This window comes from Microcebus murinus, chromosome 2, assembly GCF_040939455.1.
Source record: "Microcebus murinus isolate Inina chromosome 2, M.murinus_Inina_mat1.0, whole genome shotgun sequence".
NCBI classification, from domain to species: Eukaryota; Metazoa; Chordata; class Mammalia; order Primates; family Cheirogaleidae; genus Microcebus; species Microcebus murinus.
In genome coordinates, this window is record NC_134105.1 from 10,624,285 (window position 1) to 10,651,254 (window position 26,970).

A 26,970-nucleotide genomic window follows, 5' to 3' on the forward strand; every position below is an offset into this window, starting at 1 on the left:
ACACAAGAGACCCCATCTCTACAAAAAATTTTAATTTTTTTTACAAAACCACCCACAACTGAGCATGGCATATACTAAGACTGATGGATCTTTGTGGAATGAAGTACTTCATCTCCTTGGTGTTCTTTTTGTATATTGTCTTTCATGATTGTGACATAGGGACTTAGATTCCTCTCTAGAAAATAAAACTTGGTGGCTTGAGATCTGTGAAATGAAGACTAGATCTTGGCTCCAAACAGTCTGAGATGCTAGAGATCCTGTTTGTTTTAACACAGCCATGGAGAACATGTGATGGTGGCAAAGATGAACATCAAAAGCCTCTGCCCTTGTACCTCCTAATTTTGTTTTGTTTTGTTTTGCTCTGTTTTGAGACATGGTCTGGCTTATGAGAGTGAGCCACAGAGCTGGCTGTTGACCTGTTCATTAACGTTTAGGTTGCTCCTATCCCTTGGCTATTAGAATAGTGCTGCCAGGAACTTGAGCATGCACATCCCTCTTTGAGACCTTGCTTTGATTCTTTTGGATATATTTGTAGAAGGGGGATTGCTAGATCCTATGGTAGGTAGTTCTATTTCTAATTTTTTTTCAGGAGCCTCCATGCTGTTTTCCATAGCAGTTGCACCGTTTTACAATCCTACCAACAAGTCACAAGGGCTCCAATTCCATGACATCCTCATCAACCCTTGTTCTTTTTCCTTTTTAATAGTAGCCACTCTGACAGGTGTTAGGTGATATCTCATTGTGGCCATGATTTGCATTTCTTTGGTGGTTAGTGATGTTGAGCATCTCTTCATGTGCTTGTTGGCTATTTGTATATCATCTTTGGAGAAATGTCTATTATCCTTGAGGGTTTTATTTCTGGGTTCTCTATTCTATCCCATGAGTCTGTCTTTATGCCAATACCACACCATTTTGATGACTGTATCTTGTAATACGTTTTGAAATTCAGAAGTGTTGGCCAGGCTTGGTGGCTTGCACCAGTAATCCCCTAGCACTTTGGGAGGCCAAGGTGGAAGGATGGCTTGAGGCCAAGAGCTCAAGATCAGCCTGAGAAAGAGTGAGACCCCGTCTCTACAAAAAATAGAAAAATTAGCTAGGTGTACTACATGCTTGTAGTCCCAGCTACTCTGAACACTGAGGCAGGAGAATTGCTTGAGCCCAGGAGTTCAAGGTTATAATGAGCTTATGAGGATGCCACTGCATTCCAGCCTGGGTTACAGGGAGAGACACTATCTCTAAAAAAATAAATAAATAAAAATAAAAATAAACGGATGAATAAACAAAATGTGGCATATACCTGCTGTGGAATATTATTTGGCTTTCAAAAGGGAGGAAATCCTGTTACCTGTCACAACACCAGTGAACCTTGTCCACATTACGCTAAGTGAAGTAAGCCAGTCACAAAAAGACAAATAGTGTATGGTTCCAATGACATGGGTTAGCAAAATAGAAAGTAGAATGGCCCTTACTCGGGGCTGGGCAGGGGGAGGAGGGGAGTCGATGAACGGGTACAGAATTTCAGATTTGCAAGATGAAAAAGTTCTGGAGATCTGTTTCACGACAATGTGAATATACTTAACACTACTGAACTGTGCCCTTAAAAATGGTTCAGTTGGTGCATTTTGTGTCATGTGCTTTTATCTTAATAATAAAAATAAATCCTGTGTTTTGGAAAAGCCCACTAAAGAGAAGGGGATTCATAAAACTTGGGTCAAAGCACGTTTCTCTGGAGAGCATCAGCCACCCTCCCCCCCCCCACCTGCACTTGCAGGTGAAGGATGTGAGTGTCCTTCCCAAAGCTGGTGTGAGGTCGCCCGACCTGACTGACAAGGCTGCCAGAGCGGAGAGCAGGGTCAGCAGACACAACTGCAGGTGTGCCGGATTCCCGGGGCTGCAGAGGGGTTCAGAGAGGAGCTGGTGCCCCAAAGGAAATGTGGTGAGCAGGAGCACCCCCAGCTGTTCAGGGGTGCATGGGTGTCTTGGGGGCGCCAGGGAAGCCCACAGCAGACACAGCACCGCCAGCCTGAGCACCATTGACAGGGAAAAAAAACCCAGCCCGGGACCCCATGGCTGAACTCACTGCTGATTGGATGTAAAGCTTGTTGCTGATTGGATAAGTAAAGCTTGTTGCTGATTGGATGCTTTTTGAATCCCACCGCTGATTGGATAACTCCTCATGCTCACAGTTGATTGGTTGTGTGTAACCCCAAGAAGTGTATAAAACTGGAGGAGAACAAGGGAGCAGTGCTGAGAACTTGGTGGCACGCCCCTCCGAGCCTACCCTCGGAATAAAGGCTGATTCTCCGACCCTCTGTGTGCCGCTGGGTTCTTTCCCCAGTCAGTCTCGGTTAGCACTTGCTGGAACACCATGAAGCAAAGCTTCCCCGCGCCCCCAGCCTGGCTCCCGCCTCCTCCTTCCCTAGCGACCACACGGCAGCTCCTGAGGCTGCTGTAACATGGCCACAACCCAGGTGGCATAAAAACGATACAAACTGATTCCCTCAAAGTTCTGGAAGCTGAAATCCAGGCATCTGCGGGCCTATGCTCCGTCAAAGGCTCTCAGGGAGGGTCCCTCCTTGCTGCTCCGGCTTCTGCCTGCACCCCCTCTGCTTGTGGCCGGCCATGTCACTCCAACCTCTGTGTCCCGGTGACACCTCCTTCTCCGCCTCTCCCTTACCAGGACGCTTGTGATGACATTTGGAACCCATCCAGATGGTCTAGGACAACATCCCCCTCTCAAGATGCTTAATTTAGTCACCTTTGCAAAGATTCTTTTCCCAGATGAGATAACACAGGGTGCATGGATTAGGGCCACTCTACTGCCTACTGTGGGTCGGAAATCACGCGCCAGCTTCAGCAGGCAGGACAGGGAAAGAAGGGGGCCGAGCAGCCCCTTTCCTCAGCTCTACACTTTGCTCCTGCATGAAGCCCTCACGGGCAAGGGGGAAGGTTTCACTTTATAAAACCGACTGGGCTTGCAAACTTGCGCATTAGCATTAGGGACTGTCTTCTGTCTGGTTCCTGGCACCAGACTCGAGGCAGAGACCCGCCTGCAGGAGGTTTTCGGGAGTCAGGGGTGGGGGTGGGGCTGGGGTGTTTTGGGGAAGTGCGCGCAAGGGGCGGGGCGTGCGGGGCACACGGGGAGCTGCTGATTGGGATGCAGCTGCCCCTGATGCCCGGGCGATCCAGTGGGGGGCTGGGGAAGGCATCAGAGTTGTCCTGAGTTCAGACGAGGCAACCTGACCTATGTCCCCCGACATGGGCTGTAGCTGCCCCTAGCAGGGACACGGCCGGGGGCCAGGCAGCTCCTTTCCAAAGACAATTCCAGAAGCAGGCCTGCCGTGCACTCCCGGCAGCTCGGGGAACGAGTGCTCCCTCAAAACGGGGCCTCAGTGGCATCACAGCGTCCACCACAATGACCTGAAGTGACCATAGGCCTTTTGACGACCTAAGAGTGCTGAGCAGACTTCACCTTGTTGCCAAGGAGAACTTCCTGCCCTGCCCAAGGACGGGAGGGGCTGCGGGAGTCAATAGAAAGCTGCTTTGTGACTGCAAACCGTTCAGCTCAGAGGGGACCCCCGTGGGAGCCCACTGGGCTATCTTCTGTGCGGAGGACAAGGGCAGGTCATTTATTCATTGGCTCCACAAGAACTTGTTGAGCACCTACTGTGTCCAGGGCTCTTCTGTGGTGCTGGGGATTCAGTGGTGAACAGGAAGCCCCTGGAAGGAAGAGGGCTGCTCTAAGGTCTCCATCCACCAGGCTGGGTGGGGAGCTTGGTCCTTCCATGCTCTGCTCAGACGGGGCCCTGGCACTAGGCAGGCTGCCCTCTGGACCCAGAGCCCAGCCTTCAGCGATTCCTCCCCCGGCAGACCGTCCCCTCCCCCCAGCCCACCTCTGGCTCCTTGCATGGGAGGACGGCTAAGTCCTCAGGCCAGTGCCTCCTGCCTGTTTAATTTTGTCACCTCCAATCCAATCAGAGGGGATTTTAGGGCCTTCCTGGCCAACCACCTGCCTCCAAGAGCAACTAAAACAGAGCCATCTGTGACAGGTACGCTGAGTGCTTAAAGCCTCCAAGGAGGGGATGTTTTAACTTCAATTCCTGGGAGAGCTCAGCGGACCAGTCTTCACTCAGTGCCCGGCCTATGTGCCCTGCGCTGGTTATGCACTGACGACAAATGCTCACGTGCATACAGTACAGCCCCGCACAAAGTACACAGCCATAAAAACGGACAGGGCTGCTTTTTGCATATTCATAGGGAGAATGAATGTCCCTCCGAGTTGCACTATGAAGAGGAAAAGGGCTATGAAATACTGTGTAGCTTATACCACCATGTATGTAAGAAAAGAACAAGGGGAGGACAGACAGACACACTTGCTTGGTCTTGCACAGCATTTATTGAGATAGAAACAAAAGAAACTGGTGACACTGGCTCTTTCCACCTGTGGGTGGGCAAGGGACAAGGCAGAAGGGAGAATTTTTGAACTTGGCACCATCCAAAAATAAGCATAACCCAAGCTTAAGACTCAGGATGAACGCTGTTGCAAAGGCAGCTGGGTAAGTTCCTTGTGCCGAGCAGAAGTTCCTGTTTCTGTGCTCTGCGGGTTCAGCCGAGAGGGACAGGGGCGGGCGCACCTGGCTCCGCAGGGGCCCTGGATTTGCTCATTCCACCAGCACTCGCTCTGCCCTGTGGAGCCACAGCTGTGAGCAACCAGCTCCCCTTGACCACCTGGGGATGGGAGGCAGGTTCCTGGACCACACCGCAGACCTTCTGGGCCCAGGAGCTGCAATGTTAACAAGCTTCCTTGATAAGTTTGGCAACCAGCAGAGCGTTGAGGATCATGAGTCCCGCACTTTGCTGGGCTCCCCTCGTCAATTTCCAGGACACACACACGCTAGAAGGGAGGTCCCAAAGCCTGGAGATGCTGCCCGTCACAATTGCCCCAACTGCCCCCAACTGTCCTCTGCAGATATTAGCCGTGACAGCTTCAGCCAAGTCGACCTCTCCCAGGCACCAGCTTCCCAAACCACTCTTCCTCCCAGCTGAAGGCCAGAGACCCCTAAGCAAGCAGCCTCCGACTCCTGGGTCTGCAGGCCTGCGGCCACGAGCTGCCGGTGCCTCTCCCTGCCCTCAGCCACCAGGAGGTCCCCGTGGAGAAAATCAGTGACACCTGGGCAGCTGCCGGCCTTAACAAGGGGGCGGGCTGGAGCGGCCCTGACCGCATAACAGGAGAGCGTGGGGAGCCCTGGGTCAGCGGAGGCCGCTGTGCTGAGGGTTGCAGGCAGGTCTGAGGGTGGCCAGCTCGGGGGCCGTGCCATGTCCTTCCAGAACATCATCCGCCTCTCCCTGGATGACCCTGCCCATGCCGTGTGTGTGCTGGGCTCGGAGATCTACGTGGATGTCAGTGGGTAAGGTGCTGGGGGGGCTGGTTCTGGACGGGGAGGCTGGCACCCAGTTCCCCTGCTCCTGGGAGTCGGGGTTACTGCTCTTCACTGCGTCCCACGGGCCTGCCCTGCCTCGGGAAGCCTGGGTTGGGTTTCTAGAGAATCTCCCTGTCCGGCACTGCAGGATTCTGACTTAACACCTGCTTCTGCCCCTTGTCGGCTGCGGGCAATTAGGCGAGCGGCTTGGCTTCCTTCCCCCTTACCTGGGAAAGGGGGGTGAGGCCCTCTAGGGGGCTGGGAGGAGCAGGCGAGGGGGGCTCCTGGGCGCGGGAGACTTGGCGTGGGGGTGACTGGCTCACAGCAGGCTGTGTCTTCTCCAGGGTCACAATGCGGACCTCCCAAGTCCCACGCCCTGTTTTGTTTTGGGTTTTTTTTTCTATAGGCTCCCTTGTGGCTCAAATGACTTTACCTCTTTGGGGGCTTACAAATAAGATGTCTCTTTGGTAACATCCAGAGCATCAGTGGGAGGGTGGGGTCTGGGCTGGAGCTTGGCACAGGGTGAACAGGGGGGTCCTTGGGCTCAGAGTGGTAGGAATCAGGCTGAGTGTGTAGGACCCCAAACCACCCTGCCCAGCAGGCCTCCGCCTGGGCCCGCTAAGGAGAGTGAGGATCTGGGGCCGTCCGCCACCGTACCAGCTACCTTCCAGGCCGAGGAGGTGAGCCTTTGGCCCTAAAGTCTGCCTCCTGGCCGGGCACACAGGTGCGCCCCGCAGATGTGCGAGTGCTTCACCATCCACGGCTCGGGGAGGGTCCTGATCGACATCGCGGACACGATGATCACCGACAAGGAGGACGCCACCATCTGGTGGCCCCTGACCGAGCCCACGTACGCCATCGTGAAGATGACATCACCGAGCTTCATGGTGGACGGGGACAAGGTCAGCCTGGGGCAGAGGGACGAGGGGTGTCTCGGGCTGGGACCTGGCACAGCCCCTGGGGTCCCCTCCTGACGGCTGACGTGCCCCTGGCCTGTGAGAAACGCGAGGCGGGCGTCCTGCGTGTCCCCTCACCCAGGGCTTACAGAGCCTGGGGGAGGCGCTCCACGGGCCCATGGCGCAGATGAACAGACTGAGGCACGGGCCCAAGCCGGTAGTCGGCAGAGCTGGGATTCGAGCTGAGAGTGTCTGTCTCTGGCACGTGCACGTCTGAGCGTGACGCCGGGCCGGCTTCCCGTCCAGCTGCTGTTAACGCCTGGCTTAAAAGTGACCAGCGTGACTCACATGGGCTTTTTGGCTGAGGCAGCTCTTCTGGTCGTGAAGACTTTAGTGACACTTAATTGCTAAGGTGTATTCAATGCAGGCTATACGCTAGATAGCTTGAATCAAGGGACTGGCCTCTGCCCTCATTTCACCTGAGGAAACTGAGGCCCAGATCAGCCTAAACAGCATAACCAGCGTGGGGTAGATCCAGGATCTGAGCCTGAGTCTGTGCTCTTGCTCCTGGGCGAGCTGATTCCTTGGTGGGACACCTGTGGGGGGGGGGGTGTTGCAGAACAGGCTGCCAGTCTTGGGGGGGGGGGCAGGGTAGTGGTTCTGCCATAGAAGCTTGATCAGAGCAGTGGTGCCCAACTCGGGCTGCAGATTGGCACCACCGGGGACTGGATAACACCCAGGCCCCACCCCCTACCAATTAAATCAGAACTCGAGTCCCCTGGCCGCTGCAGTTTGAAGCTCCCCAGGTGACTCCAATCCAGAGCTGGGGCGAGAACCGCCATGAAGCAGTTCCCACTGGAACGTGCAGGTGTTGCAGGCAGGGGCTGGAGCTCAGGTGGCTGACGTGTAGTACACACCCCCGCTTATGCTCCGTGCCCAGGTGGGCAATGCCCTGAGGGTGCACCTAGGTAGGAACTAGGACCATTCTCCGCCCAGGGCTCAGGCTCCACTACCGTCAAGAGAGGCCAGCAGAGTGAGATGCTTCACCTTGGACTACAGCTTCCACTTAGGGAACTGGTGGTAGATTACACGTGTAAATGTTTTGTAGCTAACGGTTGGGTCTGGTTCCTGACAAACCCCGTGATCAGGGCCCACGGCTGAAGGGCAGGTCTGTCTAAAGTACAGAGGCCCCTTTGGAAGCAGAGGCTGGTTTGCAAAACAGGAAGGACTAAGTTCCAGCTCAGCTCACCAGCCCAGGTGTCCCGCGTCTTCAGCAAGCAGCCAAAGCCATCAGAGGCCCCCTTTCCCACCGCCCACCTCCTAGAGCAGTGGGGGGCCCGGGGGGGCAGGTGTGGCAGGGGGGTGTATGATGAGGTTTATAGCTTAGGCTCTGAAACCCTGTTCTGTCCTCTTTTCCTGAATGGTATGGGGTGACCCCTCTGCCTTTGGGGGGGGTTGCTCCCACCTGGATGGGTTTAGCCTAGTGTAGAAGAGGTTGCAAGGGTGGTGGCAGCTTATAAATGCCCAGGACTGACTCTGTCTTAACTGGTGCCACACCCTGTACCAGCTCACAGCAAGACATGGGAAGCTCAGAAGCCATGACAGGAGACCAAGGTCACACGCCAAGATTCGGCAGGCTGTGTCCTGACCCTGCCCTCTAACATACCCGCGGGTCTGGACACTGTCTCCGCAGGTCTTGGTCACGTACTATGGCACCAACGAGGAGATGTCCCTGGGTACAGCCGTGCTGTACCTCACTGGCATCGGTGAGTGCTGTTCCCACCGGGGCCCAGCCCCCCCTGGTGGCATGGGGTGGGCATTACATGAACCAAGAAGGGTTTCTCTACAATGAGGGAGGTGCCTCCCATGGGCCCATGGAACTCTTGCACGAATTCCTGAGCAGGTTAATCCAAGATCCTCGCTCACGTGCTCCCTCTCTGGAGCTCAATCACCGCTCTCCCTCCACATGTACTGCCGACCCAACTTCCTCGGGACAGAAGCAGCCAGAAATTCCATGTGTTACTGTCACCTACCCACCTACTCATGTCACTTACCTTCTCCGTCACAACTGACTTGTCTGTGTTCGCCTTTCCTGTCTCGCTAGGTCCTCTCCCCCCCTTGTTCCAGTCATCCCTTTAGCGGTTCTTCTTACTGATGTAAGACGCCACCACCCCTCCCCCCTTCTGTGTCATTGCCACCCCCCAACACGAAGGAGCCACAGCATCTCCAACCTGATTCCATGTTGTCCTTAAGCTCCATCCTCCACCTCTCTGCTACATGGGGGCCACCTATATGTCCTCGATTTCTCCTCTCTCCCCCCAATCCACCCAGACACCGACCACCAACAGAGCTCTCACCAAAGACTCTAACTCTTCACCAGGTCTAGGTGTCCATTCCCTCTTGCCCTTAGCTGTCAGCAGCATCTAATACAACTGGTCACCCTGGCACCCTTCACTGGAACATTCCAGGGATGCTGCACTCACGTCTTCCCTGCCTGTTCCTTCTCGGAGCGCTTTGCTGGACTTTGTCTCCCAAGCTGGCCGGTGAAGTGTGTCAGGGCTCAGGAAGCTGGTCACGTGGCTCTAATGTCACCTATAGGCAGACTACTCCCAGAGCCATCTCCAGCTGGTCATCTCCCATGCACTTGCCTTGGGCATTGCCTACCCAACATACGCTCCTGGGTGACTAATCAACATCTCAAGCTCAATATGGTCCAACAAACTGACTCTTTCTACCCCCACAAAACCTCTTTCTAGTCGTGTCCCCATCGCGGTAGGGGGGTAGCTCCATCTTCCAGCTGGCACGTCTCTAAGACATCATGTAACATCTCGGTTCAAAGCCTTCCAGCTGCTTCCAAACTGCTCAGATCAGAGCCAGAGTCGCTGCTGCCCACAAAACCTACATCGGCAGCCCCTTGTGACCTACGACTCTTGCCCCCTTCCTTCTGCTCTGGGCACTACTGGCTACTGTGACCCTTGAACTTGCAACCTGTACTTCCCATTTCCTCTAGTAGCTTTTACTCCAGATACAAGCACAGACTATTTTCTTGCCTCCTTCAGGTCTTTTTAAATTTCAACTGAAACTTCTCTGATTTTTTTTTTTTTTTCTAAAGCTCAAACGCCCCCGCCCCATTCCCCGTCCCCATTTCCCATGTTCTCACTGCTGTGTCACCCCACCCCTGCCACACACTCACGTGCTAGCGTAAGTGCGAGAGGACAGGGCTCCTGTCTTGCCCGCTGCGTCTGAGAGACCTGGGACAGTCGGGCTCACGGCAGGCGTCTGTGTGCCAAGTACTGAGGACGTGGCAGCCAACCAGGTCTGTGCTCGTGGCTCTGACATTGCAGTTGGGAAACAGTGTGTCCACGGGAGCTGTGGACAAAGGCCCGTGACGAAGCCACACGGTCCACGTACATGATGGGTGGGGGTAGGGGGCATTAAGGGGCCTCCATGGGTGATATGTGGATGGAAGTCTAGATCCTTAGCTCTAAAGGGGCTTGGAATTTACATATAGAGCCCTCCTTCCTACATCTTAGAGTGCAAAGAGTTTTCCAGAAGGCTAGGGAGGTATGTTGTCCAAACTAGAACCACCTGGGTAGAAGGCGTTAAGGCCTGAGATGGCATCCCGATGACAATAGGCTGGCTCTGGGAGCTGGGAGGTTTGGGGTAGTCACGTGAGCACGCGGCCGCTCTGAGCACACCACCTGCTTCCAAACCCCCAGCGTGCGGAGGGGCTGGCGGCCGATACAGCCCCGGGCAGTCCCGGGGGGGGGCGGCAGGGGGGCACCTGCAGCTTCCAGGCTCTGTCTGGGTGGCTGAGACGCCCTTCGTTTGTTTCAGACGTCTCCCTGGAGGTGGACATCTACCGCACTGGGCAAGTCGGGTTGCCGAGTGACAAGAAGGCAAAGGTGAGGGTGGGGTGGGGCCGTGAGCCAGACCTGGCCCGGAGACAGGCCGAGTCTGGCCCTCTTGGTGTCTCTTCCATCAAATTGCTGCAACCTGAGTCAGAACTGACAGCGTCTAACTTATTCAGAAGGCTAGAATGTCTGACATTAAGGTCACGTCCTGGCGTGGTCATATAGTCACCTGGAACAGAGGGTTGGTTAGCTGCCACCTCCAGGTGGGACATCTCTTCCCATAAGCCTGTGTCCCTGCTTCCCCAGCACCGAAACGAAGTAGGTCACTAGTAACTCGGATCTACTGTGTTTCCCCGAAAATAAGACAGGGTCTTATATTTAGTCTTCCTCAAGAAGACACCCTAGGCTTATTTTCAGGGGATGTGTTATTTTTTTAAGTATGGTACAACAATCTACATTGATTCAGATATAGTTAAGTCGTCATCTTCCGGAGCATCATCATAACTCTCCAAGCCCCGAATTCCATCCTGAATTTCTTGCGACTCTATTTCCTTTAGAACCATCAGCCCCAATCTCATGTAGAGCAGTAGAGCTCTCATGGGGCAGATGAGAAGGGCTGCTCGTCATCTTTACCCCTCCGTGATGAAATGCATGGGTTGTGCAGATGCGCTGTGTAGCCACGTCCATCACTGGGTCTTATTTTCAGGGTGGGACTTCTATTGTGCAAATGCTTAGAGATCCTGCTAGGTCATATTTTATGGGTAGGTCTTATTTTCGGGGAAACACGGTAGCTTTTCCCCTTCCTCTTGGCCCACTTGCCCAGTGTTACCCTCCTGTTCCTACGGGGCCTCAAACCTTGTTCGCAAGGTCACCGTTGCCCTGGAGAAAGGCTTGGCTAGGCCCAATGACCTGAGGTGGCGTCTGAGAAGTGGGGGGGGGGTTACTTGGCTTTTTCCCAAGCCGACATTCCTGTCTCACTTGCAGAAAAAATGGACCTGGGGCCCCAACGGCTGGGGTGCCATCCTGCTCGTGAACTGCAGTCCTGACCCAGGCCAGCTCGAGGACCAGGTCAAGGAGACCAAGAAGGTGCTCCTCTCTGACGGTGAGACCCGGGACTGAGCCCACCTCTCGTTTGTGGGCGCTGCCTTCTCGGCCCTGCCCGTTGGCAGGCGATTCCATCCTGACCTCCCCTCCCGCCCCCTCGTGCCCAGGCTGGTCAAGCCACCTGTCCTGGCTCGGAGCTGTGTAACTAGGAAGGAAGACGCCACCTGGGCTGTTACAGACTGTTACTCCCTGGCTGTGAACTTGAGCACACCAGCTTCCCTGATCTTGTCCTCTATAAAATAGGGATGATACGGTTGGCCTCTCACGATGGTTGAAAAGACTAAATGAAGACAAGGGCATGTGAGCTGCTTGCTAAAAAGCCTCCCATGTCCCGGGCCAGGAACCCTGACTGTCTTAGGAAAAAGCAGTCTTGGAGCTGGTCCTGACTTGTGGCTGGGGGTCAGCGGGAGGAGGGGTTCCAAGGCTAGAGGTGTGAACCCTTGCTGAACTGACTGAGTCAGGCCCTGTTCTGTGTGTCCATGGGGACTGTGGGTTAATGCCACCCTCGCTCAAAAGTCAGCCTTCCAGTCTGGTCAATGTAATAAGACCCCCGTCTCCACACAAAAAAATACCTAGCAGGGTGTGGTGGTGCACACCTGTAGTCCCAGCTACTCAGGAGGCTGAGGCAGGAGGATCTCGGGAGCCCTGGAGTTGGAGGTTACAGTGAGCTGTGATCATGCCACTGCACTCCAGCCTGAGCAACAGAGTGAGACCCTGTCCCCAAACAAAACAAAGTGGGCCCTGAGATTGGTGACTTGCCTGTGGTCACTCGGAGAACAGGCAGCAGGGTGCAATGTGGCCTGGCCACGGCAGAGGGTCCTCGGGCAAGCCCCCTCCCTGCCCTCCCTTCCTGGGGTGCTGGCCTCCAGAAGCCCCTGAACCTTTGCCTGGTCTTTTGCCCAGAAATAAAGAACCTGTCCCAGATGATGTTGAACGTCCAAGGCCCCAGCTACACCTTAAAGAAATACCAGCTGGTCCTCCACACCTCCGAGGAAGAGTCGAAGAAGGCAAGAGTCTACTGGCCCCAAAGTGAGTACTCTGGTGCCAACCGCCGCTTCATCTGCCCTCAGGTGCTGGGGCATGCTGTGCTCATGCCTACGCTGCAGGGTCCCCTCTGAGACCTGTAGGTTGGGGCTGCTGTGGCCAGACCTGCGTCCCTGGGGTTCTCTGGCTGCCACCTTCACCAAAGACGAAGTCTATACACATGGGCAAGCTATTGTACCTCTAAGGCACTTTCTCCATTTGCAAAACTGGGGATGGTGCCTACCCAGCAGGATTCTCTCAGCTGGAACAGAAATGCATGTTAGCTGACATGGGAGCTATTGCCTTATGTAGATGAGAGAACATCTGATAATTCCTATCGGAAGAATCCAGCTTCATTTTTAACCAAGACCCCATGCCATTAAACTTCCAGAATTCAGAGGCCAAAGAGCCAGAGTAGCAGATACAGTAGCACGTACAGCCCAGCCCCCACGCCAACCACGGCCCCTCCTCAGCCCTCCTCTCCCTGGGAGGCCAGTGGTGTGCTCGGTTCGTGGGCTGCAGGGCTGCCGACTTGGAAGGTAAACGTGAACTCCAGCGAAATGTCCTTCACCAAGTCTTCACTTCCCTTAACTGGCTTAGTATTTAATGTCTCTAAGTTTCTCAAGTTGAGACCTAACTCTGTTTCTGGAGGCATGTACTGATAGGCCACCCTTTAAAAGCCACACTTGGCTTTAGCTGGGCAATTGGGAAGCCCTGTGGTCTACAATGTGCCTATTCTCAGGGGCCGTCTGTCACTAGGGGAGCTATGCCTCTACTTCCTCCCTGTGCTCAGGGGCCCTGCACGAAGTCCCTGCTCCATCTCTTCTGCAGCCCCGAAGTCACAGGTGGGCTTGGAAATGGCCTGGGATGAGCCAGAGGAGGCAGCCCAGGTTGGATGTAGCCTCTGCACGTGGGCTAGGAGTGGGCCTCAAACCCACGGGTGCAGGCCCCCCCACGAGTCCTCCCCAGCACGGACGATGCTGTGGTAGGCTAGGCCAGGACGGGTGGTCCCGGGCGTCCACACAGGAGGCCACCAGTTCAGCAGCCTGCTAAGGATGCCGTATTTCATTGTGTGGAGCGTAGTGAACTGCCTGCTTCTCTGTATTAAGCTTATTCAAGAATCCAGGGCAGGGGGTTTAGCAAGCCCCCTTCCGGGTCATTTTGAAGCACGCTGAAGCTGGAGAACCACTAGTCTAAAAGAGATAGCAAAGGGATCTGAAGACTGACACATAGACACATAGAAAGTCAGAGCATCGGCTCTAGAAAAAGCCCTTCGAGCAGGCAGTGACCAACCGTGGCAAATGCTGTTGATGGACTAAGGTACCAGAGCCTGTAAAGTCATGGTCTTCCAAGTGACGGTCATCGGTGACCCTGACAAGCACAGTGGGATGAAAACCAGGCTGCAATGGGCAGGCACGGTGAGCACGGCATGGAAGGAATTTGCCTTCTAGGGAGACGCGCGGTGGTAACGTGTCGGCCGGGCTGGCGTGGAGTCGGGGCACGTCTGAGGATGGTGGGACATGGGCACATCTGTGTGCCAGTGGGCCGGCCCAACAGGTGCGGCAGTGGCCCTGGAGAAAGGAATCTTGAGAACACACACAACTCAGGATACAAACTCGACACCGTGGCAGTGAAGGCTGGCTCTGAGCTTGGCCACTGCTGGAACTAGGCCGTTTCCGAACGGTGGCTTCTCTAGCTGTTGGGGTGATTGAGAGTGAGTTTTAAAGGGTTGGTTTAACCAGAATTGCAGTCTTTCCAGGCAAGCAAACTTAAAAAGGTCTGGGAGTGGCCATCGTGTCTGAGGGTGTAGACACAGTGACAGATCGTGGGATCTGAGAAGGGTGAAAAGGCAGCAAAGGGCAGGAGTTGCCTCGGGAAGATCTGGGGACAGGGGCGCAGATGAGCTATAAAAAGATGGGACAGTGTGGAGGGGCAGCTGGTCTGGCCCGTGCGTGACGCCAGAAATGGGCATCCAAGGTGGGACAGAACTCGAGTGCAGCGAGGTAGGGTTGAAGATGTCTAGGTGGTGTCAAATGCCAGAGGTGACAGTGGCGCAGGTGATCCTAGGGCGACCCACAGGATGGCAGTCAGCTGTAATGAAGGGGGCAGGTGGCACTACATGACAGCACCCCAAAGGGACTGGGATTCTTGAGGAATGCGGGAAAATGGCCTTGAAGTGCTGATGAAGAACAAAGAGGACGCCCGCCCCGCCCCTAGGCCTGGTGGCACATGGCGGGTGAGAACAAAGCTCAGCTCTATTTGTCGGCATCTACCGTGCCCTGAGGGATCCGGCCCTGGGAGCGTGAACAGCCACCTGTTCTCGGAGCCTGCCAGGCTAGGGGACAGCCAAGGGCCAGGCAGGGGCTGGGTGTAGCCCTTTGAGAGCCAGGTGGGCAGGAGTTGAAGGGTAGCTAAGACACGAGTGGTGGCAACGTAGACCCTGAGAGTGGGAAGGGCCTTCTAGGCGGAGGTGACTGTCACGCTGGTCGTGAGGCTTCTGGCCCTGCCTATCTGTCTAGTGGGGATAAACGAGCACCTTCCTCAAAGGGTCGAGGATGCAGGTGAGTCCCCGAGCCTGTAACACCTGGCACAGTCCCTGGCATGTAGTGAGTCTGCAGTGAAGTGCCGGCTGTGCTTTGAAACAAGTACCTGGCTAGGAGAAGGCCCCAGAGGGTCAACTGCAGAGGGACTGAGACAGCAGGCAGGGACCTGGGGCAAGTGGACTGTGCCCCTCACCCCCACTGCCCAGCGGTGACTCGCCTGTGCAGGGAGCCCGGGTCCCCAGGACAGAAGGCCCTGGGCCTGCAGCAGCGCTCGGGCCTGGTGGTCGGGAACTCCGCGGTGGGCCAGCTCACTGCAGCAGGCCGAGGACCCTGTCTGTGCTGGGGGTCGAGGGGGTCCTGGTAGAAGCCTGCCTCGTCCGGTCTCGCCCACTCGGGGCAGCGAGGAAGCCTCCCAGCAGACCGGAAGTGGAAACCAAGGAAGGAGCGTTCCCACTTGGCCCGGCCCCCTCTCGGCCAGCTCGGCAGGCAGAGCGAGGCCAGGCCTGTGGCGGGCACCCCGGTGCCTCGGAGGAGGTGTTGCTTCGGAACTCCAGAGCCCGTCTGGGGGCTGCTACAGCCACGACCCTGCGCAGGAGGCCCAAGAGCCTGACCTGGGGACAGCCATGGCCGCAGCAGCCGCCTGACGCGCTGGGCGAACCGGAGCCGGCAGCAGCTGGCACGTGCCACGCAGAGGTCAGAGGAAGACGCAGTGCCCAGATCTTCCGGTTCTGGTGGCCAAGGCAGACTGGTTTAGAGTTCCCCTAAGGTAAGGATCCACCGCGACCTCAAATAGCCGCGGCCGCCGGGACTACAGCTGCCACGCCAGGATGGAGGAGGACAGAGGCGAAGGCCAGGCGGGCAGGAGTTCCAGGGGCCCAGGTGGGAGGAGCGCAGTGGCTTTGGGTCAGGTGATCTCCGGCGTGCAAAATGGGCAGGTTTGGGGTCTAGTTAATGGGCGGCAATGACCGCGTGTGGTCAGCTTCCTCGTGTGGCTTCACTTTTAATTGACCTAAAACTAGAAGAAAACAGGCTTACCACGTACAATCACGAGAACACTTGGTTTCCTCAGAAACTTTCCGCTGAGGCATCATCCACGGACTAGTCGGTTCTCGCTGAGCTTCCTGGTGTAAGTGACTTTCTCAGATGAGGCTGCCAAGCCCAACTTGGTGCAGTCTCTCACCCTCGGGACTTTATCATCCCAAAAGTTCGATTCCTGGGTCAAGGCGTAGAACCACCCACCCTGAATCTTCACCCTGGACTGAAGGCCTCGAAGATGGCAACTGAGGGCTGAGTCCTAACTCGTAACAACCCTCACTGTGCTGTCGAGTGACCTGTCTCTGCCCGTGAACAGACATCTGGGTGTCCCCTAAGCCCTAGACACCAGAAACATGGGGACAGGATGGGTGTGGGGACTCATGCCTATAATCCTAGCACTTTGGGAGGCCAGGGCAAGAGGATCGCTTGAGGCCAGGAGTTCAAGACCAGCCTGGGCAGTGGAGCAAGACTTTTTTTTTAAACTAGCTGGGCATGGTGGCACGTGTGACTATAGTTTCAGCTACTTGGGAGGAGGTTAAGTGAGCTATGATGATGCCACTGCACTCCAGCCTGGGGGACAGAGCAAGATTGTTTTTTTGTTTTTGGTTTTGGTTTTTTTTTTGTGTTGTGTTTTTTTAAAGAAACAAGCCAGCTCTAGAACCCACAGCCCAGCGTCTGACGTGAGAAATGGGTGGTGCCTTGACCAGCACCAGGCTGTTTCGGTAGCCGGTCTGTCCCTTCCCTCCCCTAGAAGACAGCGCTCATACCTTCGAGCTGGTGCTGGGGCCCGGCCAGCACACCTACACCCTGCCCCTCCTGGGGAACCACTTGAAGGAGACCCTCTACGTGGAAGCCACGGAGTTCCCGTCCGCCAGCTTCTCGGGCCTGATCTCCTACTCTGCCTCCCTGGTGGAAGAGTCTCAAGACCCGGTGTGTCCCCAAGGAGACAAGCCTCGGACTAGGATGCTCCGGTCGGGGGAGCATGTCTCACAGTTGGGCAGAGGACGGAGGGAACAGGAGGCTTGGTGGGCAGAGCTAGGGGTCGGGGAGAAGCCGCAGAAGGCAGGTGAGGCGGCCCGGTGGCGAGCTAGGCCGAGGGGAGGGCATGGACGCGGAAGCCAGTCGCTGATGGGACCTTGTCTTATGTCGCAGTTGATCCCAGAGGTCCCGGTGTACAAAGACACAGTGGTGTTCCGCGTGGCTCCGTGCATCTTTCTTCCCAGCACCCAGATGCCACTGGAGGTTTACCTGTGCAGGTAAGAAGCCTCAGGCTGCCTGGGCCGGGCGGTCCTCATATCGAGTGCCTTCTGTCTGTAGCAGGGCAGGGCGGGTGAAGATGACTAGGACACCTCCCTAGGAGAGTAAAGTCCTTCCATCTGAGCTGGCCGGGCCTGCCCCAAGTCAGCCCCCTGATGTGTTTGAATACTCCCAAAGCTGGGGAGCGCAAGATGAATGAGGTGGTCCCCCTGTTCTTACAGGGGTCAAATAGCATGGTCTTAGGGAGTGCCAAGTGCCCCCAAACAGGGTAAAGGCTGACAGAGTCAGAACAGGCTGGAGCCAGAGGAAGTGGGGGGATAGGGCCAAAGCGAGCAGGGCCGTCTGGGCTCTGGGGCTGAGCTGCACCACAAATACAGCGGCGTGGTGTCTTCCTCACCCAGACCCTGCAGGCAGGGAGTGGTGCTGCTCCCCACCGTCACTTGGGGTTCCTTTTGGCCTGGTTAGGATACTTTCCCCTGGGCCGGGGCATCTCCATGTTTACCATGCAGGCCGGGCACATGCACTTCCAGGCCCAGGCCCCAGGAAGGGGTAAAAGCCAAAGTCCAGGTGGAGTTGCCCGTCTGCTGCTGGGGGTCTAGAAGCCTCCTGGACCACTTCTGTTCACGTACCAAAGCCTGAAGAGGCATAGGCCATGTTAGCCTCGGGAACGCCAGGAATGGTCTCTGGCTGCCTGGCCACGTGTCCGGGGAGGAGGAAGAAACAGGATGTGGACACAACCCGTGGGAAACCACCAAGGGTTCTGTCTATACTGTCACCCCGTCACATGGAAAACTAAATACATATAAAAGGTAAGAGACCAGCTCGGACACGGCAGTTAGACTCGGGACTGCTTTGAAGGTAGGACACCCCTGGCCCCACCAACTCCATACCGGCTGCCGCCAGTTACTACAGCCACGTGTCCCTTACGGCAGGCTCCTTACCTGAAGGCTGCCTTCTAAAGGAGGAAGCAAAGGACAATGGGAACGACCTAGCAGAGAAGAAGAGCCGACGGGAGGGAAGAGGCAGGTGCAGAAACCAGAAAGCGGCTGGCGCACGAGACAGCTCGCCGCCGTTCCAGGAGGAACTACTAGGAGAAGCGCTGGCAAGATGGCTGGGCGCCGCTGGCAGCCTGTCTAGCTTGGCCACCTAGAGAGAGACGCCACCATGGGCTTTTTTCCAGCTACTCAGTAACAAACTCTAGGGGAGAGCAGATGCAGACCCGGGTCCAGCCAGGGTTGGGCTTGCCCAGGGTCAAGATCATGCAATGATGACGCACCACAGAAGGGAGAAAGAGGAAAAGGGGCAGAGGTCCCAGTGAGGCAGAGCCACCAGCCTAGGGCTCGGGGAGACGGCGGTCGGGGCTGGATGTCTGCTCGAGATCGTGGAGCTGCTGAGGCCAGCAGCGCAGGAGGCGGACCCAGGGTGGAAGATGAGAAGTCGGGGATCGAAACGGGCCGTGGCACGGCACGATCGCGTATGTGGGCATGTTACTGCGGACGGTAGCAGAGATGCAAAGTCAGAGAAGGTAGACCAGCAGGGTGACCGGGTATCCTGGCAGGGCGGCACCTCCCGTGGCTGGAGGGCACGTACGAGACAGGGGCCGGGTGTTAAGGGAGGAGATGTCTGGGTGCGGCCACGCGTGGTAAGGACCCGCCCTCCTCCAGGCCCAGCGAGGCACAGACAGATCACCCGTGGGAGGGCTGCCGGGGAGTGAGGTCCAAGGGTCCTCGGAGGAACAGCGCGTTTCGGGATGGAAAGATCAGATCTCGGGGGAAGATCTGATGGGATTTTGCTGGGTGGCACATACGAAAGACAGATCTGGCGTCTGTATCTGAAGACAGAGGTTGCTCACCCACAGGCGGCCACTGTTCTTCAAAGAAACCCTGTCTCCCTAAGGGTGGTAGTCGGGCATGGCCTGACCCAGCTTGGCCACAGAAGACCTACAAGACTGGGGCTACACACCCTTCCCCAAGTAAACATCTGTAGGCTGTTCTAGACATTGGATGGATGGCTGGCTCCCCGTAGCCTCGTCTGTGTAGACCAGGCGTCCTCAAACTATGGCCCACAGGCCACATGCGGCCCGCCGAGGACATTTATCCGGCCTGCTGGGTGTCTTTGCCGCCGCTGCCTGTCCTGCTTAGCAGCCGACTCGTCCTGGGCTCACAGTGCGCATGTGTGGAATGTGCGCCGCACTCTCCAACGGCCCTCCCACGGTCTGAGGGTCAGTGGACTGGCCCCGTTTAAAAAGTTTGAGGATCCCTGGTGTGGACCCAAGAAATAGGTTCTCTGGAGCAGTAGCTATAGGACGCTGTGAACAGTACACTAGTGGTCACACTGTTACTAATAGGACAGCATAGCAACCTGATAGAACAGCAACGTGAGCTTTGGAGCTGGACTGAAATGCCAGGGCTGACACCTTCCCAATAATACAGCCCCATTGACGTTCAACTCCTGTGGCTCTATTTGTCTATAAAGTGGGTGATCTTAACATCAGCCTCAAACGTCACTCCATCTTCAAGGAAGGGATGTCTGCTGTAGATTCACAAGCCTGGTGCTGGACGTGATGGCACCAAGAGCCCAGGTTCAAGCCCCACCCCGTGCCACGTACAGGAATGTGACAATATTCTTGGCTGTCTCATGGGGGACCCAGTTTCTTGGGTTCTTGGGGAAAAACGGAGCCCCCTCAAAAGAAGAATCAGATGATATTTTTGGGTGGGCTGAGGGAAGAGGTCCCCAACTGCCTGGGACAGGGGTAGAACGTGCCTAAAGAGAACAGGCGGAGGCCACCAGGGCAGGGGCTGACACCGTCACTTCTTGACCTGGCTCTGCCATGGGCTGAGCCGTGACGCTGGGTGGGTGAGGCGGGCTCTGAGGGCGGGGAGGGGCAGTTGCTGTCCACCCCGCCGGCAGGGGCGTGATCTCTCCTGATCAGAAGGAGGCGTGATCCTTCCCGGGACGGGAGATCATGGCCAGCGTGGGGAGGCTCAGTGGCCTTCCTGGAGCTGTCTTATCTCCCGTGGCAGAGAGCTGCAGCTCCAGGGATTTGTGAACACGGTGACGGAGCTGAGCGAGGAGAACCACTTCCAGGTGGCTTCTGTCTATGAGGACCCCAACCGCCTGGGCAAGTGGCTCCAGGTAACGCCCCACCTGGGGGAACCCGCTGTGGGGGAGGGGAGGAGACTTGGCATGTGCCACCCAGGAGGGAGTTCACGGGCTTCTGGTTAAATTCACGGCAAACCTGAGCCTCGATAGAGGCATCTCCATGCTAAGGTTCTTTGAGAACAACTCGCCCAAGTTGTGGCCGCTAAGGGATAGAGCTTAGAGCCCAACCCTCTTCCCCTTTCAGAATGTATGGGTTCAAGACCACAGAACACCTGACCCCCAGGCACCTGGAGGTTCTGGTGCCTTCAGCTAAGTCTGCTGGGGCTGGGCCCCAGCCCCAGGGCTCCACCTGACCCTGGCACAGCGCGAGATCTAGAGCCCGGGTTAGCGTTCAGCTCTGGAGCTCTGCCCTACGCCACAGATACTTGAGACTGTGTGCTGGGTGTACCATCCTCAGTGCCAGAGATGACAGAATAGCACGGGAGCTGCCCCTGCTCCAGCAAGGGACAGAGCTAAGTGCTGTGAAAAGACACACAGAGGTGGCCACATGGAGGCTGGGGGGTGGGATTAGATATAGGGGCCCCATGGGCACAGACAGATGAAGACCAGAATGAGTCTGCTCGGAGGACATGAATGGAAGGGCTGGTGATTGTAGCGAACAAAAGTTGGAGGTAGGCGAGGGTGATATCTTATCTTGGGGACCTCTTAAGCCAGAAGGTAAAAGATACAAAGAACCCCAGGGCAGGGCTGGATGACCGGAAGGCACAAACTGGGAGGAATGCAAGGTTGGTTTAGGGTTTTCAAAAGCCACTTCTGGCTGAGATGTAGGGAATAGATCCTAGGACGGGGCAAGTACAGAAGAGGGAAACGGGGTGGACGGCATTGTGGGGGTACAGGGAAGAGATCGTGGTGGCTTCCCGGGTGGTACCAGAGACGAGTTGACTCGGAATATGTTTAAGTGAAGCCACCGAGGCTTGTTAAGGGACTTGGGTACAGAAGAAAATGGAGAATCTGGGTGACTTGAGTCCTAAACCTGAAGAATAGGAGAAAAAGGGTCAGAATGGCCTCAAGAGGTGACGGCTGGGCTGGGCTGAGCAGGAGTTGGCGGGAAGAAGGGGCTCTTATTGCACCTCTGGAGGTGGCCTGGGCCCAGGGAGCTGTGGCCCGAGACCAGACACAGAAGAGCAGTGGAGGGGGTGAGACGACTTCCCAACCCGTGTCCTGTCTCCTCCAGGATGAGATGGCCTTCTGCTACACCCAGGCGCCCCACAAGACGGTGTCCTTCGTCCTCGACACCCCTCGGGCCATCTTACTTGAAGAGATCTCCATGAAATACTCACTGGTGAGGAGCTCGGTTTGGCCGATCTGAGCCCGGTCCCACCTCTCGGGCCTGGCACCTGTCAGGACGTGATGGGACGCAAGGGAAGAGGAGAGGGTCCAGGTGGCCTCGGGGGAGGGGGATACGGAAGTCACCCTGAGGTTCTGGATTAGGGGTGAGAATGGGGCTTGCCGCCATTCCCTTCAACGGCCCACCCCGCCGAACTCTCCTTCCAGAGCCCTGGTGTCGGCTACATGATCCAGGAGACCAAGGACCACACGGTGGCCAGCATGGATTCCATCGGGAACCTGATGGTCTCCCCGCCTGTCAAGGTCCAGGGGAAGGAATACCCCCTGGGCAGGGTCCTCATCGGCAGCAGGTTCTACCCCAGGTGAGCCAGGAGAGCGCATGGTGGCCAGATGTCTCTAAAACTAAAGAAAGGGACCCTGGTAGCCAACCTGGCTCTACCTGCTTCTCAGAACCTCAGCAGCCCGTGCGCCGGGCCACTTCTTAAACTGAGAAGGGTCTTTGAGCCTCTGCTTCATGTAGGGAGATGAAAGGTAGAAAAAGCAAATGGTTTATTCTTTGATTCAAGGGTTTAAATTGAAGCAAGTGAGATTCAGCCGGCCTGTCGGCCCAAAGTGGTGCTATTTCCACGAAGGTGTGGTTGGACTTCCTAACCACAGATGGGAACGGCACTGTGTTCAGAGTTCCATCTACCTAGAGTCGCCTGGCTCTGTCCTGAGTTGGGTCAGAGTCGGGGATTCTTAACCACCCCGCCCTCCACGGGCTGGCCACTTCCACCCAGCAGTCGGAGGGGCCCGTCACCAGGAGGTGGCCGGACGCTTGCCGAGTGGCAGGCAGCTGACGGGGCCGCCCTGGCTCAAGGGCTGTTCTTTCCATCTTCCTTCTAGCGCAGAGGGCCGGGCCATGAGTGAGGCCCTCCGAGACTTCCTCTATGCCCAGCAGGTCCAGGCCCCAGTGGAGCTCTACGCAGACTGGCTGATGTCGGGCCACATGGATGAGTTCATGTGCTTCGTCCCCATAGATGACAAGAGTGACGGCAAAAAGGTCTGTGGTGGGGGCTGGGGTAGGCACCTCCGACCACGTCTCCCACGCCTTCTGTTGGGGACCCTTGGTGGCTCCTGGGGAAGACGGTAGCCTCTGACCCCAGGTCTCTTCCCAGAGCTTCCAGCTGCTCCTGGCCAGCCCCAGAGCCTGCTACACACTCTTGCAGGAGAAGCAGAGGCAAGGCTACGGCAACGCGCTCCTGTTTGACGAGGTCAGGGGGGACCAGCTCCTTTCCAACGGTAAGCGAGCCCCTCCCCCGCAAGACGGAGCTGGGTCCCTGCGTCCTCAGAGGTCCTTTCCAGATGGTCATTCTGTCACTCCTGGTAGAAAGGGTCTCGGGGGGATGTGAACGCTGTTGGAAGGCGGTGAGGCCATCTCCCCGCTCCTCCGGCGGTGCTGGGACAACACAGGCAGACCGGCAGCTCTGGCCAGGGGCCGCTAGGGCATGTCTGAAAGGGACGGACTGAGCACACGGCGGCCCCGAGTGGGGGAAGAACAAACGCGAGCGATGCTGGTGCCTGGCCTTACTGGGGGATGTCGGGCCAGAAACCTGGGCACCCTCACGGAGGCGCGTGAAAGACCAGAGAGGCTGTGTGGCTGCAGCCGTAGAACTTTTTATCTAAGCGCTGTAGTGACACAAAGGGACCGTTTCCTTTGAAAGGGGCGGGCGTGCCAGGAAGTTCTCTAGACCCTTGATACCCGAAGTGTGGTCCGAGGGCCAGCAGCCCCCGAGACCCCCAGGAGCACATGAGGGCACAGGCCTCCACCCCTCTCCAGACCACCCAATGCCAGTCTCGGGGGCCCAGGAGCCTCCTGGGTGACAGAAGCAGTGTGGAAGGTGACATTTACTGAGCATGAACCACATGCCAAAGACTGTCACCTCAGAGCTGATGCCTGATCTTTGGGATGGGGATGCCCAACGTAGCCAACTAAGGAACAAAGCGAATGTAACCTGGTCAGGGTCACAGGAGGTGGCCAGGCTGTACAGATCATGTCAGGCTGAGAGGTGAATGGGGGCCGCAGTTGCCCTGCTGATGTGTTCTAGGCTGCCTCTCTGAGCCCGGCATAGGCCACGCCCCTCACGCCAGGGACAGAGTGGCGGTGGCAATAAAGAATCCTGCCTGGGCGCTTCAGTGCAGACCCTGGTAGGTCCCCAGGTGTGAGACGTTGTGCTGGGTTGGCGGAGGTGGTCTCTGGAGACCAGTGAGGCCACTCGCCACAGTCGCTGACCCACGGATGCATCCAGCTGACTGTGCCCGGCCCGAGTCTGCCCAGCTGACCCACAGGCCTGCCCACCCTTCTTCCCACAGGAAGGGAAGCCAAGACCATCGATCAGTTTCTCGCTGATGAAAACCTGAGAAAGCAGAACGAATTTGCAGAGGTAGGGCCAGGCCGCGGGGGGCCCTCCCCAAGAAAGGGCTGGCACTGCGGGTCCTGAAGGTTCCTGCCATCCCCAGCAGGGGCCTGGGCGGGGGCAGCTGCCTTCTGTTCCTGGTCCTGCCACGGGCCCAGCTCCAGGGCCAGAGCTGGCTGTTACCAGCTTGGGGAGACTGAGGCACTGTGAGGAGCTTGAGTCTCGGAAGCCAATAGTACAGCAAGGCGTGCCTTGTACTTGGAAGAGACCAAAAAGCACGTGGAGACACAGCTTCCCCAGGTGTCAGCCACAGGTGGCCGAGGGTGGGGACCTAGACCCCGGGGTGGACGGGGGCTGGAGGGAGGGAGGGGGCTGGCGGAGACTCTGCTTGCTCAGCAGCGTCAGGTACTGTCAGAATGAGTTCCAGTCATGACCACCCACCTGGCTCTGTCCCTGAGCTGGAAAGGCCCTGGCAGTCTAGACAGCTTCCTAACCAAGCACCTATCACCGCCCGAGCATCGAGTGAGGCACCTGGAACCACCCAGAACGTGAAGCTCGGCTCGTCCATGGGGGCAGTGGGCTTGGGACACAGCCGTTAGCCTGAGCCAGTCGGCTGGGACTGGGTCTGGACCCAGCGTGACTCCCAAGTTCATGGTTTTCTCGCTGCTTGTGCTACTCAGCTGCCTGCTGTCTCCTTCCTGGGGGGCAGTGACACAGCTCAGCAGCCCCTCGAGCAGGACCGTCCCCGCTCTGATGAGCTGAGTATCAGAGTCGCACCAGGGCCTTCTCCGCGCTCCCCGGGGGAAGTGGCCCATCACAGCAGCCACGAGCATAGTGTTCAGGGTCACTGGGTCTTCAGAGACCCCTTAGGAATGTGGATCATTGGCTGTGAGAAGCAGAGTCCCCAGAACTGAGGTTACCCGACTTCTAGAAGGGGAAACTGAAGCCTAAAGAAGCAACTTCTTGCCGAGGTCATGTGGTCAGAGTGAAGTTCCTTTGCTCTCTGGGTCCCTTATTCCCAGAGTGTCCCGTGCCGCGCAGCATGCCGTACCCTGACCTCCGCAAAAACAGGGAGGGACTCCTGGCCCGGCAGGGTGGGCAGCGGCCAGACGTGGGGCCGAGACGGCCTCTGAGCCCCTGGGGATGGACAGCCTAGGCGTGGTGGGTGAGTCTGGTCCTATCAAGGTGCCGGGCTCAGCTGGTCCCAGCAGGGAGGTGGCCCTGGCTGGCTGTGGGATCCCAGCCTCCAGCCCAGGCCTCTGTGGCCCCGCTGCCCCTGGGAACGCTGCCTGCCGTGTCGGGGGTGGGGTGGGGGCGCCGCCTGACCTGGGGCTCCTGGCACACAGAGGAACGGTGGCAGCTGCTCGGCCGCGTCCCGTTGGTGGGGAAGGAAGCAGCCTCTCTGTTCCTGACGTCTCCCTCTCTCCCGGCCCCTCAGAAGTGCATTCTTCTGAACCGTGACATCCTGAAGACGGAGCTGGGCCTGGTGGAGAAGGACATCATCGACATACCCCAGCTCTTCTGCTTGGCGAGGCTGACCAACGTCCCCTCCGAACAGCAGCCCCAGAGGCCCTTGGCCAGGCCGTACTTCCCTGACCTGGTGAGGGCGCGGCGTCCCCAGGGCTTCCCTGGGTGGGGGTGGGGGGGGTCCGCCCGCCTGTGGCACGTCCAGCTGGCATGTCCCCCACAGTGCTGGACTGCAGGGGTGGGTGCAGCAGACAGCAGTGGCTCCGAGGCCCCTCTCCCCCCACTTAGTTCGGGGAGACCCCACCCAGGAAGCAGGTGTGCTGGCCCTAAAGGCTGGGAGTTACTGTGGTCCAGGACTTGGGCCCTGTGCTTCGGGGCCTCAGCAAGCTGACCCCCAGCCTGGAGGGACAGATGAGCCCTATTTCCCAGACAGGGGTGCTGTGCCAGCTGCTGGCAGTGAGACCCTGGGCAAGTCCCCTGAAGGCAGGGTCTTCCGTCCACTGCCCCAGGGTTCAGATCAGCATCTGAGTACGCAGGTGCTTGACTGTGTAAAGCAACATCATACTCCTACTAAACAGGCAGTCAAGGTCAGGAGTAGGGGGTGTGAGGACAAGGGGTCCTGGCTCTGCCTGGCCTGTGCCAGCAGGCTCATGTCTGAACTCTGTGAGACAACCATGAACTGTCATGTAGGTTCTCAAAATGAAAGCCGCCTCTCCCTGGGCCCTAGAGACACAGACCTCAAACTTACCCATGCTCCATTGCTATCTTGTTTTATGAGATCAGTGTGGCCCAGTGGGCGTGAGGTGAGAAGTTTCTTTGAAGAGGTAAAGATGGCGAAAAGGCACCTGCCAAGGCTGGGGGTGGAGAGCGCACCCCCGGGGAGGGAGCAGGAATGTGGCACAAGCAGGACGAGAAGGCTAGAGTAACAGAAATGCAGGGGGGAAGCTGCCCCGGCCAGGCAGGACTGGGGTTCTGCGTTGGGTGCAGGTGGAGGGGCCGGCGCAGCCACGCTGGGTAGGAGCAGGGCGTCAGGCAGAAGTGAGCTGGATCTCGCCTGTCAGCGGTGTCTGTGAGGATGGTGCCAAGTGCCGGTGGTCCCTGGTCTGGCCTAGCCACACAGCTGAGGCAGTGGGACTTCCCTGCACCTACCCTAGTTTCTCCTTAGGGGAGAGGGAGGAGGGGGCTTTCTCCCACGGCTGACCCCCATCCAGGCCTCGCGCACAACTGTCTTCCCGACAGCTGCAGATGATCGTGATGGGCAAGACCCTGGGGATCCCCAAGCCTTTTGGGCCCCAAATCAAGGGAACCTGCTGCCTGGAAGAAAAGGTCTGCCAGTTGCTGGAGCCCCTGGGCTTCAAGTGCACCTTCATCGACGACTTTGACTGCTACCTGACCGACGTCGGAGACCTCTGCGCCTGCGCCAACATCCGCCGGGTGCCCTTCGCCTTCAAGTGGTGGAAGACGGTGCCTTAGCCCAGGCCCTGGGCCGCCGGCTCCGCCCTGGCGTGAGTGGCCCACTGCCACCA

General features: G+C 57.3%; 1 protein-coding gene across 1 annotated transcript; it reads left to right on the forward strand.

The window, feature by feature from the left end:
• Positions 1–4,530: 4,530 nt before the first annotated feature.
• PADI6 (peptidyl arginine deiminase 6) lies at positions 4,531–26,917 on the forward strand. Its single transcript, XM_076010053.1, has 18 exons — positions 4,531–4,556; positions 5,135–5,235; positions 5,282–5,408; positions 6,145–6,322; positions 8,010–8,082; positions 10,154–10,221; positions 11,155–11,272; positions 12,178–12,303; positions 16,627–16,805; positions 17,028–17,131; positions 20,156–20,267; positions 21,469–21,576; positions 21,789–21,943; positions 22,467–22,623; positions 22,739–22,862; positions 23,934–24,004; positions 25,416–25,577; positions 26,684–26,917. Exons 1-18 carry the CDS (start codon positions 4,531–4,533, stop codon positions 26,915–26,917), a joined length of 2,223 nt encoding a protein of 740 aa, XP_075866168.1.
• Positions 26,918–26,970: the final 53 nt, after the last annotated feature.

Excerpts from the sequence above, each read along its gene's own strand:
- PADI6 (XM_076010053.1), top strand. The coding sequence starts at position 4,531 with ATGAACGCTGTTGCAAAGGCAGCTGG. Across the intron at positions 22,624-22,738 it reads ACAAGAGTGACGGCAAAAAG|AGCTTCCAGCTGCTCCTGGC; the intron begins GTCTGTGGTGGG and ends GTCTCTTCCCAG. Across the intron at positions 25,578-26,683 it reads GGCCGTACTTCCCTGACCTG|CTGCAGATGATCGTGATGGG; the intron begins GTGAGGGCGCGG and ends TCTTCCCGACAG.